The 14547-nt window shown below is 45.3% G+C and overlaps 1 protein-coding gene across 23 annotated transcripts; it reads right to left on the bottom strand.

Moving 5' to 3' along the window:
• Window positions 1–259: 259 nt before the first annotated feature.
• On the bottom strand, window positions 260–13936 carry LOC123114347 (uncharacterized). 23 transcript variants are annotated; one of them, XR_006456492.1, is made up of 8 exons: window positions 13210–13644; window positions 12185–12328; window positions 9610–11536; window positions 8273–8928; window positions 4748–4872; window positions 3676–3948; window positions 1747–2031; window positions 260–632 (listed from the first exon to the last, which is right to left on the bottom strand). XR_006456492.1 is itself a non-coding variant. In XM_044535787.1 (5 exons), exons 2-5 carry the CDS (start codon window positions 4759–4761, stop codon window positions 1832–1834), a joined length of 402 nt encoding a protein of 133 aa, XP_044391722.1. In that variant the 5' UTR covers window positions 4762–4872; window positions 5767–6712; the 3' UTR covers window positions 1264–1831. The 23 variants fall into 23 exon arrangements, 2 of the variants coding, with proteins under 2 accessions (XP_044391722.1, XP_044391723.1); XR_006456495.1 differs by lacking the exon at window positions 260–632 and adding an exon at window positions 13806–13925 and having other exon boundaries at window positions 1264–2031; window positions 13210–13620; XR_006456496.1 differs by lacking the exon at window positions 260–632 and adding an exon at window positions 13806–13907 and having other exon boundaries at window positions 1264–2031; window positions 13210–13645.
• Window positions 13937–14547: the final 611 nt, after the last annotated feature.

Raw genomic sequence — 14547 nt, 5'->3', positions numbered from 1 at the left:
CCAGCTCCCTTTGCTTGCCATCAGCAAAAGTTGGAAGCCTAAACTAAATTTACAATGATATATACTCCCTCCATCCCAAAATTCTTGTCTTAGATTTGTCTAAATACGGATGTATCAAGTCATATTTTAGTATTAGATACATCTGTATCTAGACATATCTAAGACAAGAATTTTGCGACGTGGGGAGCTCTAGTTAAGAATGCCGGACTTCTCCTAGAAATGATACCCATTTACGGCTCAAACTATGCACGCCAGAAGCTGTTGAAACAAACCATATATTCCTTGATGCTTTGTGTCATCAAGACAATCAATCTAAGCCGTTTCTCGTGTCTTGGGTGTTACATTCATCAATACATTTGTCATCTACGCCATGAATCATCATCGCGCCGTCTTCTACAGGGAAGATGATTATCCGCGTTCATGTCTGTCAAGTCATTCATCCAACAGCTCCACAGCACATCGATCAGGGCGTGCATGAGCACCTCAGTGTCGTCGGCCCCAAATAGCCGCAGCAATGTGGGCCCAGGCAGTGCCGGTGTCGAAGATGGCGAGGTTGCCGACCGAGTAGGTGGAGCGGCAGAGGATGCGGCCAGAGGCTCAGGACACGGTGAACATCCAGGATGAAGCAGTTGCTAAAGTACAGTATACACAGGACAGGTTAGGCTGTTAACTAGCAGCAGAGAGGTTCAGTTATTCATGAGGTAACAACATGGATAAAATGGTGGGGATTACATGGTCCGAACACGATCCTTCTGCTACTCGTGCATCTGAAAAGGAACTATGATTCTCGCAAAAAAAAAAGGAACTATGATTCTCGCAAAAAAAAAAAGGAACTTTGAATAGTTCACAGACAATTCAAACTATGTGGTTGGAGTTCTGCACCTGTCCTGAAAAACCTACACATGACGCGACACCATTCCTTGGTTCAGACTTCAAACAAAAAATGGTGTTCAGGACTTTCAGATAGTCGGAGCAATGAGCATCAAGTAAGTCAGCTTTATGCCCAGAGGCTGGCATTCATTAATCATATCACTGGCACTAAACCATAAATATGAAAAATGAATATGAACTCTAATTTCAAGGATTTCAATGATACTGACCTTGTTCAATCATGTTCACGACTCTTTCCCATCCCCACCTTCCTAAAAGCTTATCATAGTTTCCAAAATTTGTTTTCCCTCCGTGCTCACCACATCCCCAAAAGAAAAGTTCACCAACAAACAAAGGAAAGCAGAAAATGTTCCACTGCAACAGAGGGACGAGTGCAACCCAATCCTAGTTTGTCTCTTTATTGTGAAGAACTCAACTACTATGAAACAATGACACTGCCCCATATGTCAAATCTACCAACGTTGCCCTCATCTAAAAGTACATCCGAACATCGAATGAATTAGTATGCTCTGATGCAAACAACAGGTTCCTCACGGAACAATTCATAACGAACATCGGCGTGTACTACTACAGCAGAGTCAAATTTTGAACTGTAACCATAATCATGGGAGAAGGAAAGGCAGAGAGCATATATTCCACCGGTACAGAGTGCCATGTGCACTCCAATCCCACTGAATGTGAAGAAATAAACCATTAAACATTTGACACTGCCACAGACACATTCAGGTACAAGAAGAATGCACCATGCCTCCGCTACCATGCGCGTGTACTGCAACAGACAGTCTCAAAGTTCTGGGCCATAATCGTGGGAGAAGGGAAGGCAGAGACCAGAGAGCAAATCTCATATATACATACCAACTGTGATGTCACACCCTCTGAAGAACTCGAAAGTCGATGTAGAGCTGCGGGGAGGTGAGCCACTGCTGGAGCGCCTGGTAGGCTAGCGCATTGAGCGTTTCGAAGGGCACATCGAGCGACCACAGAACCTGCACCACCATGTGGGAGAAGCCACACTGCGAGTAGCCGGCCAGAAACGTTGAGCGCTGCTTTGGCAAGACGTCAGTGCAGGCCACCTGAAAACTATGGCCGCGTTAATCAAGAAAGCAGAGCACATCTTGCTGTCCGTATTCTGTGAGACACCTGGAGAGGAAGACACTGCGATTCAGAATATAAGGTTTGTGTAATCAGAGGTCAACTGCTGATGACAACACAGAATGTAATCGTCAAATTTATCAACAGGGTGTGGGTGTCACCATTTTAACTTCAGGAACATAGTTACTCTTGTGTATGATCTAGCACAGTCAGAATAAACAGACAACGACACTACAATTACCAAAAGCATTCTTGACATCCTTATGCCACAGAGTGAAAGCATAACACGCAGTGGCTAGATGTTTTTCCTGATGAAATATCAACAGTACAACAAAATATAAGGGGCACGCATGTCCGGTAGATAGACAGAGGCGTACAGTTCATAAACTTGGAAAGTAGCATGTGGTGCTTAGTGACAAGAAGTAACCCATGCAATTAGGCTACTTGTCAGACAAACACAACTATTCCTGTAGGTGTAAGGTGCTGCAGCACACTCGGGTTCGTGAACCAAACAGCAGGCAAGAGGTTTGTGTTACTAATGAGTAAATCTGAAAAAGAAATTTACAATGGTTGTCATCAGATTTCAAACCATCCTGGAAACCTATGGATGTTACGAGTTTTTGTTTTGAATAATTGGATGATACAAGTTGACAACACATTTTTTTGGTTTACAGGAAAGTTGGTCCAGGACTTCAGATAGCATGAGCATCATGATCATCTAATGTTATTGGCGCTGAGCCATAACATCTTAATCTTCTGTCTTTGACCAGAACCTCTGAATAAGAAAGTGCTGCATGACTGAATAACCATATGAGTTCCCCACACTCCCATATTCATCGAGAGACTTACCACTCGCAACTCCTAACAGTTTTGGCTGAGTTCTTGGGCATGGACTACTGAATAAACCCTACATCAAATCCCAACTCCCAACACATAGACTATGGGTGAGTACTTTATTTGACAAATAAATGGTGGAGCAACGGGCTTAACTCGGTGTTGGCTTTTTTTTCTTTTTTCTTTTTTGTGAAAACTCTCTGTTGGCTTTTTTTTTTAGAAAAGGGGGGACTCCCCGGCCTCTGCATCAAGAGTGATGCATACAGCCATTCTCTGTTGGCTTTTAACTTGAGAAAACATCCCATCTTGACCCTGTTCCAACATGCTCAGAATTATTTCGATCTCGACCTTACTGACAGTCGACCATAGTTTCTCAAACAATATTTCCAGTTTTTTTAAAAAAAAAGAAAGCCTTCAATGATAAAGGGAAGCAAAAAGTGACTCTGACTGCACTCCACTGATAGTTTATCTCTTGAATATCAAGATCTGAACTGATTTACTACTGTAGATGCAACATACTTCCATTAGCCACAAGCCACATACTCTTTCAGCCACAAGCAACACTGGTATATCTTGCATTAAACCTGATAAATCTTATGACTAAAACAGCTACATGTTTCCATTAGCCAAATCTACCATTATTGCCCTCAGAAACTCAGAACATGCCAGAGTAATGAATATATTCCTATGCCCCGATGCTAGACAAAACAGATTTCTCGTAGAACAATTCATACTCCAATACCATGCAGTGTACAGTGTATTGTAACAGAGAGTCTCAAAAATGAACTGTGATCATGGGAGAAGGTAGACCACAAAGCATACATACTGACTGTGATGTCGCCCCGCAGAAGAACTCACCATCTATGTAATACTCCAGAAAGGCGGGCCAGCTAGAGTACTCCATGAGCCCCTGCCGGAGCGCCTCATTGGCGAGCACGTCGAACGAGCGCAGGATCTGCACCACCGTGTGGGAGAAGACATACTGCAAGAAGCCGACCTGACACGTTGAGCGCTGCTTCGGCAAGACGTCGATGCTGACCACATGGAAATTGTGGTCGCGCTGAGCAAAATGCAGTGCAAACCTTAGAAAAAACAGAGCACGTCTTGCTCTGCATATTCTCTATGAGACATCTGCAGAAGAAGGCACTGATGATTCAGAATATAAGGGTTGTGTATTCAGAGGACAACTGCTAATGACAGTTCAGAACATAATCAACAGATTTAACAACAGGGTGCCACCATTTTTAATCATAGGAACAATGAGCAGGTGTCTGAACATAGTTACCATGTACTCCCTCCATCCCAAAACAAGTGTCTCAAACTCCGTACTAACTTTAGTACAAAGTTGTACTAAACTTGAGACACTTATTTTGGGATGGAGGGAGTATAATACAATACATTCAGAATAAATCAGACAACATCACTACCACTACCAAAAGCATCCTTGACATCCTTATGCCGCAGACTGAGAACATGTTTTACTTTATCACGCAGTGGCCTGATATTTTCCCTGATGAAATATCAGCAGTACAACAAAATGTAAAGGGCACGCATGTCCAGTAGCTAGATAGAGGCATACAATTCAAAAACTTAGAGTGGAACATGTGGTGCTTAGTGACAAAAGGTGGCCTCTGTAATTACGCTTGGGTATGATTTAGTGACTTCCTCAGGCAAACAACTATTCCTGCTTTGGAGCAGCCCAAAACTCATTTGCAGTTTCAACAGACAATAAAATAGCCAGCAAGATCTAGCGTCACTACAATATGAAACATTTGTAACTGTACTATTTTATCGTAATAAAAGCACATGTTGAATCTGATAACTAATCATTTATTTTCCTAGCATATTTTAATTAACTAAGATTGATGAAGCAAGGATATCATAGAATTCCGAAAATCTGGCTACGGCATATATAAAGACTGGGCAATACCTTGAGCAGTACATCAGCACTGGCTACAGCTTCAGAGATAACAAATTAAGGTGCGCGCCAAAGATATCATTAATTAACCACTGGCTTCATTTCCTTGAAGTAGAAATGCCACAAGAACAATATTCCTGAATTGGTAAACAGTGAAAGTACATCAATTCCATGACAATGCTCTGTCAATACATTCCATTCAAGTAGTAAATTAACTGTCACACACGAGTAAGAGAAACAGACGATACACTGCAGCGTAGCATGAGCTACATTACTGCTGATGGCATACGTCAGAATTCAGATGCATAAGAGCAGGATTTGGTCGTTATGTTATCCCTTTGATGAGTAGCATTACTCAGCACATACACCTGAGATCCGGATCTAATTACCAGGCCAAACAATACCAGGCTATTGTGTATAGTTCTGCTAACCATTAATTACCAACTGCGACTACTTCCAGTCATTCGATTCCAAGCCCAACATGCAAAAGGCAAAACATATGTACTCAGAAAGAGCCTGTGTAATGAAAAGTCGACCTAACCTGTGCCCAGTTATTTTTAATTCCCAGTAAAACACAAACAATCGAGCATACAAAAGACTAAGGTCTGCTTGGATTGGGGAATTTTTTTCAGTTCCACCCAGTATGTAGCTCAGTTCACACAAACATTAGACTCATTCCAAGCAGAGCAAGATATCAAATCCATCCCGACGAACCCCTCCTCGTATGCGAGGAAGAAGAGTGCACACATTGAACACATGGAGACATGGCCAAAACTTATTTACTGTTGTGCAGATCGTGGACTGCACCTGCCCTGACATACATAATTGCATTCGCTAACACAACATATCCTGCAAGTACCTAGAAAGAAAACTATATAGTGCCTATATATAACCACTGACACCACCGACGATGTTGAAAGAATACAAATTAACCATCTACCGATCGGACCAATCCACTGAACATATCCACACGCCTTAGTGGTGTTGACCCTGCAGTAAAATCAGAGCTTAAAGGGGACGAATCCACCCACCGAGATGACGACAAGGAGGAACACGTAAGCGCACGGCAAGAGGCCCCTGGCGAAGGCGAGGAGACGGTGCCCGCCGCTGCAGCGGGGCAGCCAGAACGCGGTGGCCAACTCCACTGGCACGACAACGACGAGGACGAAGGCAAGAATGGCGTAGTAGGCTTTCCTGTACCGGCTGAATACGGGCCCGGCAGCCGGCTGGTGGAAGACGGAGGTGAGAGCGAGTAGAAACTTGAGAGACGCCAGCCACAGCAACGAGCGCCGGAGCTGCTCTGCCGGCGGCGGCGAACCAAGGGGTAGCACGGACCAGATTGTGCTGGTGGCCGCCTCGATGTCGATCGTAGCGCCATCATCAACGCCGTGGCCTTCCGCCTGAAAAAAGGAGATTGCCATGGATGGGGCTGGTGTGCCACCCTACAGATTATCGATTCCCTCAGCTTTTCTGTGTGGGCGCTTTATAGTGGGAGGTCATCAAGTTAACCAACGGCAAGCGGGGTCAACTTGGCACATGTCCCCACATGTCAACGACCCAACCTGACCATGGACACGGCCTCCGCAAGCGCCATCGACACCCAAGATGAAAAACTAGCAGGTTGGATGGGGATCAGGTTGGCACATGTCCCCACATGTCAGCGACCCAACGTCGCTTTCATGCGAATAAGCAACAATTGACCATATGGACACGGCCCCCGCGACCGCGAGCGCCATCGACGTCGAAGAAGAAAAACTAGCAGGTTGGATTGAAGACAAACTTGGCACCATATATGGGGATTAATCGTCACTTTCATGCGAATAAACAACAAATCACCTAGAACTCTAAGCTCCCAAGAATGCAGCAATCCTGGTGCGTCGAGGCTCTGGGCAGCGCGTGGGTCCCGTTTGACAGGGGTGGCTTGAGTTCGCAAGGAGGTTTGGCCCATTAGAGCATCTCCAGCCGCGCCCCCAACACACCCCCTACCCCCCCCCCCCCCCCCCCCGCGATTTTTTCGCGCCGGCGACGAAAAAACGGCTCAGTCGCGCCCCAGGAGCCCGTTTTTCGCTAGTTTGGGCCGAAATTAGCACCGACGGATCTAGGCCGAACCCGGCGCGCTGGGGGGCGCTGGGGCGAGCGGTTTTGGCGCAAAAGAGCCGTGGGCCCGTCGAGTCAACGACGCACGCCTCGTCGTCCTCGGAACGCCTCGGTGGCTGGCGCAGAGGCTGGCGTCCACCAACGGGGCGCCGGTGGTGGGAGGCGTCAAGAACAGCGAGGGGCGCCGCGTATGGTGGGGCGCCCCCGGCCGCACGCTCCACGACATGCTGGAGTACCTCAAGGGTGGCAATGACCCGCCACCGGCATACCCTGCCGCGGCGGCCGCCCCGGTCCCCCGCCGGAGCGCCAGGCAATGGATGCCTAGGAGGTTCGGCTCCTCTTCAACTTCCTCCTCTCACTCCTCCTCCCACTCCTCTTCCCATTCTTCCGGCTTGCCGGCGGTGTTCGGCGTCAAGGCCGAGCCCGCAGCGGAGATGCCGCTCGGCCGGCGCGCCTCCTCCTCGGCTCCTCCGCGCTACGTCAAACCGAAGACGGAGCCGGGGCTCGCCGCCGTGAAAACGGAGCCGGGGCTCGCCGTCGTGAAGACGGAGCCTGGGATCGCAGGCGGGGAGCTCGACGACGCGGCGGCCTTGAAATGGGCGCGCGATGACTGGGCGATGCGCGCCAGTGCCGCGCCTACGAGCAGTTCGAAGTTCGGTGCTGGGGCCGCGACGAGGGAGGCGTCGTCGTCCTCGACGACAGCGACGACGACGCGCCGCCGCTGCCACCGGTCTGATATAATCCATGCAAGCAATAAATTAACTGTCATACGGGGGTGAAAGAAACAGACACTCGTATATACTATTACTCCAGCGTAACACATGAACTACATCACTGATGATGGCATTGGTCCAAATTCATATGAATAACAGGAGAAAGTGCTCGTTCTGTTATCCCTTTGATGAGTAGCATTCCTCAGCACATTTTTTTGAACGATTGGATGATACAAGTATACAACACAATTTTTGGTTTCCAGATAGCATGAGCCATGACATCCAAATCTTCTGTCTCTAACTAAGGCTGACCAGAACCTCTAACAACTAAGAAAGTGCTGCACGACTGCATCAGCATATGCCCCTGCTCTCTGGTATTCATCAAAGGACTTACCACTCCCAAGTCTCAATAGTTTTGGCTAAGTTCTGGAGCATAGACTACTCAAGAAACCCTACATCAAGTCCCAATTCCCAACGCACGGACTATGTGTTGAGTAGTTTATTGACAAATAACTTGTGGAGTAACGACTTAACTCTCTGTTGGCTTATAACTTGATAAAGCATTTCATGCTTTTAGGTACTTTTCCATCATGTTCAGAATTCTTTCCTTCTCTACCTTACTAATAGTCGATCATAGTTTCTCAAACAATATTTCCAGTTTCTTTTTTTTTGCAGAGAAGGAAAAAAAAACTTCAATGACAAAGGAACGTAGAAAGTGACCGAGTACCTGACGCTGACTGCACTCCACCCTTGATTTATCTCTTGAATTTCAAGATCTGAACTAATTTACTGGATGCCGCTATGACGCATTGACAAAGCCACATACCCTTTGAGCCACAAGCAACACTGATGTATCTTGCCTGAAACAGCTACATGTTTCTATTTGCCAAATCTACCATCATTGCCCTCAGACACTCGGAACATGCCAAAGTAATGAATATATTCCTGTGCCCTGATGCTAGACAAAACAGATTTCTCATAGAACAATTCATACTACCATGCAGTGTACAAACAGAGTCTTAAAAATGAACCGTAATCATGGGAGAAGGAAACCCAAAGAGCATACATACCGACCGTGATGTGGCCCTGCAGAATAACTCGCCGTCACTGTAATATTCCGGGAAGGTGGGCCAGCTAGAGTACTCCTGAGCCCCTGCCAGAGTGGCCTCACTCATGAGCACGTCGAGCGAGCGCAAGATCTGAACCGCCGCGTGGGAGAACCGCACTGCGGGAAGCTGACTTGACACGTTGAGTGCAGCTTCGGCAAGACGTCGATGCTGACCACGTGGAAATCACGGCCGCGCTGACCAAAAGTGCAGAGCACGCCTTTCCAAAAGTAAAAGAAAACAGAGCACGTCTTGCCCTGCATATTCTGTGAGACATCTGCAGAAGAAGACACTAATGATTCAGAATATAAGGGTTGTGTAATCAGAAGCAATTATTAATGACAGTTCAGAATGTATCAACAGATTTGACAACAGGGTGTCACAATTTCAAACTTAGGAACAATGAGCAGGTGTCTGAACATAGTTACCCATGCATAATAAGTACTGTACAACACATTCAGAATAAATCAGACAATGTCAAAACAACTACCAAAAGCATCCTGGACGTCCCTGTGCCGCAGATTGAGAACATTTTTTTTTACTTTATCATGCAGTGCCCTAGTATTTTTCCTGATGAAATATCAGCAGTACAACAAAATGTAAAGGGCACGCATGCAGCAGCTAGATGTGGTGCTTAGTAAAAAAAAGTGACCCTTGCAATTAGATTTGGGTACGATTTAGTGACTTCCTCAGGCAAACACAGCTAATCCTGCTTTGGAGCAGCCCAAAACTCATTTTGCAATTTCAAGAGACAAGAGCCAACAAGATCTAGCGTCACTAGAGTATGTAACATCTGTAACTCTCACTATTTTCTTGTAATAAAAGCACATGACGAATATGATAACTTGCCATTTATTTCAATAGCACATATATTTTAACTAAGATTGATGAAGCAAGGATATCACAGAATTGTGAAAAGTCTGGCTATATTGTCTATAAAGATGTGCCAGTAACGTACCTTGAGCTATACATCAGCACTGGCCACAGTTCCAGAGACAACAAATTAAGTTGCACACCAAAGATATGATAACCGCTGACTTCATTTCCTTGAAGTAGAAACGCTACAAGGCTTAACTTCCAAGAATAGCACTACTGGATTTTTGGTACTAATATAGTTGGATCGGCCTATAATCCATACCATAACCTATCCTGTAGGTGTAAGAAGGTGCTGAGTACACTTGGGTTCATGACCAAACAGAATTCTGGCCTCAACACAGAACATTGAAGGAATAAATAATGCAACTGGTCTAACTAACAAGCTCACTAACATTGAAGGAATTGTTAAAGCTATCTTCTGTAGATGCGTATCGCTATCAAATCTGAAAGAAGTAAAATATGCTTGAATTTAACAGAAATAGTTGCTGCTGGAATGGATTTGAAGGTATGGGAGGTGAAGCTATGGAAGATGGATGTATCCACACAGGGGGAAGGGCCTCAAACCGCCGAGGCAAGGGTCACGCTCCTCTGTAATCTGCCGGTGCCGGATGAGATGAAAAGTGCGAGAAAATCCCTTAGAAAATACTCTAAACTGTTAAACTAGGGAAAAATTAAGGTTGACATGGGATGATCCATTGATATGTGTAAATCTGAAATAGAAATTTGCAAAGGTTGTCATCAGATTGCAAACCATCGTGGAAGCTTATGGATGATCCAAAAAAAATGAATAATTGGATGATACAAGTTGACAACACATTTTTTAGTTTACAGCAAAGTTGGTCCTCGGGACTTCAGATAGCATGAGCATCATGATAATTAGCTCAAATCAGAGTCTGACAATACCTAATTGTTGTTGGCGCTGAGCCATGACATCTTAATCTTCTGTCTTTAAGTCTGACCAGAACCTCTAACAGCTAAGAAAGTGATGCATGACTGCATAACCATGTGACCCTACTCTCTGCATCACCATATAATCTTCTGTCTTCAAGACTTACCACTCGTAAGTCCCAACAGTTTTGGCTATGGACTATTCAGTAAACCCTACATCAAGTCCCAAGCCTCAACAGATAGACTATGGGTCGAGTAGTTTATTTGACAGATAAATTGTGGAGCAACGGACTTAACTCTCTGTTGGCTTTCAACTTGATAAAACATTCCATCTCGACCCTGTTCCATCATGTTCAGAATTCTTTCCGTCTCCACTTTACTAATAGTAGATTATAGTTTCTCAAACAATATTTCCAAAAAAAGGCTTCAATGACAAATGAAAGCAGAAAGTGACCGAGTGTCTGACTCTGAATGCACTCCACCCCTAACTTATCTCTTGAATTTCAAGCTCTGAACTAATTCACTGGATGCAGCTATGACGCATTGACAAAGCCACAACCAACACTGGTGTATCTTTCCTGAAACAGCTACATATTTCCATTTGCCAAATCTACCATCATTGCCCCTCAGAAATTCAGAACATGCCAGAGTAATGAATATATTCCCATGCCTGATGCAGCGATGCTAGACAAAACATATTTCTCAGTCACAGAGCAACTCATACTCCAATACCATGGATGTGTACAGTGTACTGCAACAGAGTGTCTAAAATATGAACCGTAATCATGGGAACCAGAGAGCATACATACCGACAGTGATGTCACCCCGCAGAAGAACTTGCTGTCAATGTAATACTCCAGAAGGTAGGCCAGTTGTAGTACTCCTTCAGCCCCTAACGAAGCGCCTCATTGGCGAGCACGTTGAGCGAGCGCAGGATCTGCAACACAGTGTGGGAGAAGCCATACTGCAGGAAGCCGGCCTTACACGTTGAGGGCTGCTTCGACAAGGCGCCAATGCTGGCCACGTGGAAATTGTGGTCACGCTGAACAAAAAGCAGAGCATAACTTTCCAAGAAACAAAGAAAACAGAGCACGTCTTGCTCTGCATATTCTGTGAGACATCTGCAGAAGAAGGCACTGACGATTAAGAATATAAGGGTTGTGTATTCAGAGGACAACTGCTAATGTTAGTTCAGAATGTAATCAACATATTTAACAACAGGGTGCCACATTTTAATAATAGGAACAATGACCAGGTGTCTGAACATAGTTACCCATGTATAATACAACACATTCAGAACAAATCAGACAATGTCGCTACAACCACCAAAAGCATGCCGCAGACTGAAAACATCTTTTACTTTATCACGCAGTGGCCTGATATTTTCCTGATGAAATATCAGCAGTACAGTTCAAAACCTTAGAATGTAACATGTGCTGCTTAGTGAAAAAATGGCCCCTGTAATTAGGCTTGGGTACGATTTAGTGACTTCCTCAAGCAAACACAACTATTCCTGCTTTGGAGCAGCCCAAAACTCATTTTGTAATTTCAAGAGACAGGAGCCAACAAGATCTAGCGTCACTAGAGAAACATCTGTAACTATACTGTTTTCTTTTAATAGAAGCACATCATAAATCTGATAACTAGTCATTTATTTCCAATAGCATATATATTTTCATTTTTTTAGCCAGGATGGATGAAAAAAGGACATAACAGAATTGCAAAAAAAATCTGGCTACATTATATATACAGATCGGCCAGTCACATACCTTGAGCTATACATCAGCACTGTCTACATTTCCAGAGACGGCAAATTAAGTTGCTTGCCAAAGGAATGAAGGCCACTGGCTTAATTTCCTTGAAGAAGAAATGCAACTCCAAGATTTGACTTTTGTCTTAAAAGAATAGCATTCCTGAATTGATAAACAGTGGAAGCTCGTTAATTCCATGAAAAATGCCCTACCAGGCATAAACATTGCCACACCTTCCTGTTAAGCAATAAATAAATTAACTATCGTACAAGAGCAAGACAAACAAACAATACACGACAAGGTAACACATAAGAAACTTTACTGATGATAGCATAGGTCAAAATCACATGGTAAGAACACGAGTTGATCGTTCAATTATCCCTTAGGTGAGTAGCATTACTCAGCACATACACCTCTAATCTGGACCTAATTACCAGACCAGTTAATGTGTACCCAAACAACCAGAATCCAATACTTGGACAACTCATGTGTACTCAAAGCAATCTGAACCGAACACCAGGCTAATTCATGTACTCAAAACAATCTGAATTACCAGGCCAATTGATGTACTCAGAACAATCTGAATCCAATACCAGGCCAATTAATGTACTCAAAACAGTGTGAATCCAATACCAGGCTAATCTGAATCCAAGCAGAGCCAGACATCAAATTCATACTTATTGACGAACCCCTCCTCATATATACGGGAGGAAGAAGAAAGTGCATACATGGAACACATGGACACGATGACCAAAACTTGTTTACTTTTCTGCAGACCGGGGACAGCACCGTGGCATACAGACTCACATCCGCTAACCCACCATATATCTACTATTCCCTTTGATCCATATTAGTTGTCGCTCAAACGGATTTATATAGCACTAAAATAATCTGGATACATCCATGTGAGCGACAAGTAATACGGACTGAAGGGAGTACCAAAGTATCTAGAACCAGGGACAGAAGCAGAACAAATGAACGACCGATCGACCGTAGCAATCTCTGCATATCAGTCAGAGCTTAAAGGGGACGAAGCCACCCACCGAGATGACGAGGAGGAGGAGTACGTGAGCGCAGGGCAGGAGGTAGGAGGCGAAGGCGAGGAGGCGGCCCTCGCGGCTGTGGCGCAGGCAGAGCGCGGTCACCAGCTCCACCGGCACGGCGACGAGGAGGACGACCCCGAGAATGGCGTAGTAGGCTGCAGCACAGCGGCCAAAGACGGGTCCCGCGGGCGGCAGGTGGAAGAGGATGGTCAGGGCCAGGACAAGGGTTGTGGAGCCCAGCACCCAGAGCGCAAACGCCAGCTGCGCTACCTCCGGCGGCGAAGCAAACGGAAGCAGTGAGAGCAGCATGTGGCTTATGTTGGTGAGGTCTTGTATGTCGGCCATGTCGACGCCGTTGGCCTGGGACTGGGAGTACACAGCCGCCATGGATGGATGTGTGGCGAGGGAGATCTGAGTGAGGAAGAGAAGAGGGGATCTGCAGGTCAGCAGGAGTCAATACAAACTTACAAAAACACATCAGGGCAGACCTACACATGGCTTGGAGAGGGGGAGAGAGATTTGAAGTGAGAGAGAGAGAGAGAGAGAGAGAGAGAGAGAGAGAGAGAGAGAGAGAGAGAGAGAGAGATTGGATGCACCTGTTCTCCGCTGCCTGCGTCGCTAAGGTCAGGGGGGCGGGCTTGTCTTCGGCGATGAGTGACAGCAAGAATAGGAGAAAGACCTTTTATCGTGATGCGGGGGCGCGGTGCGGATCCGCCGGGGAGGGAGGGGGGGGTGGGGTGTGGATTGCGGGGGATGATCCGGTTCGGGCCAGTTGGGAGTTCTGGGGCCCGGAGTCTTCAACTTACGCGCTGCGCATGGGCACTGGCGGAAGCAATGCGCCCGGTTGGTAGCGAAAATAGCGTTCCTGGGAACGAACTCGCGACCCTTGCCTCAGGACTTGTATTCCTGGTTGTATATGCACCCTATACGGGAATTTTATTTTAATATTTTATAATAAAAAGTCAAAATAGGTAAGAACTATTTTGGCAAAACACTTGATTTACTTTTGCACTAGTCTATAAATCTCGATAAAAAAACAAAATTTGACCTCACCGCAAAAAGACAAAATTTATTTGCTATTACAGGTCACTATTCATACTATTTTAGCCAAAAATTTGTCTTTTTGAAAAGAAGTCAAAGGGATATTAATAGTTTCAGGAATTTTCGGCTTTTTGTTGAATTACTAATTTTTTCCCATATAGAGTGCATATGTCCCCATAGACCAAAAGTTCCCCTCCCCCTTACCTCCTCTTACTGTTTGGCTAACCACTCGAGCAACTACGCATTTGTGAAACATTGCAGCACGACGACGCATAAGAACAAAACATTGTAGCCAGG

This window comes from Triticum aestivum, chromosome 5B (genome assembly GCF_018294505.1).
Source record: "Triticum aestivum cultivar Chinese Spring chromosome 5B, IWGSC CS RefSeq v2.1, whole genome shotgun sequence".
NCBI lineage: Eukaryota > Viridiplantae > Streptophyta > Magnoliopsida > Poales > Poaceae > Triticum > Triticum aestivum.
Note: the sequence above shows the minus strand (reverse complement) of the source record. Positions and strands in the feature narration are given on the sequence as shown.

What these genes read in the sequence shown, in the direction of transcription:
- LOC123114347 (XM_044535787.1), bottom strand. An exon ending in CGTGCTCTGTTTTTTCTAAG is followed by an intron (nt 3,800 to 3,899) that starts GTTTGCACTGCA and finishes GGCTTCTTGCAG; the next exon opens with TATGTCTTCTCCCACACGGT. An exon ending in TCTGGAGTATTACATAGATG is followed by an intron (nt 2,032 to 3,675) that starts GTGAGTTCTTCT and finishes CTTCCTCTCCAG; the next exon opens with GTGTCTCACAGAATACGGAC.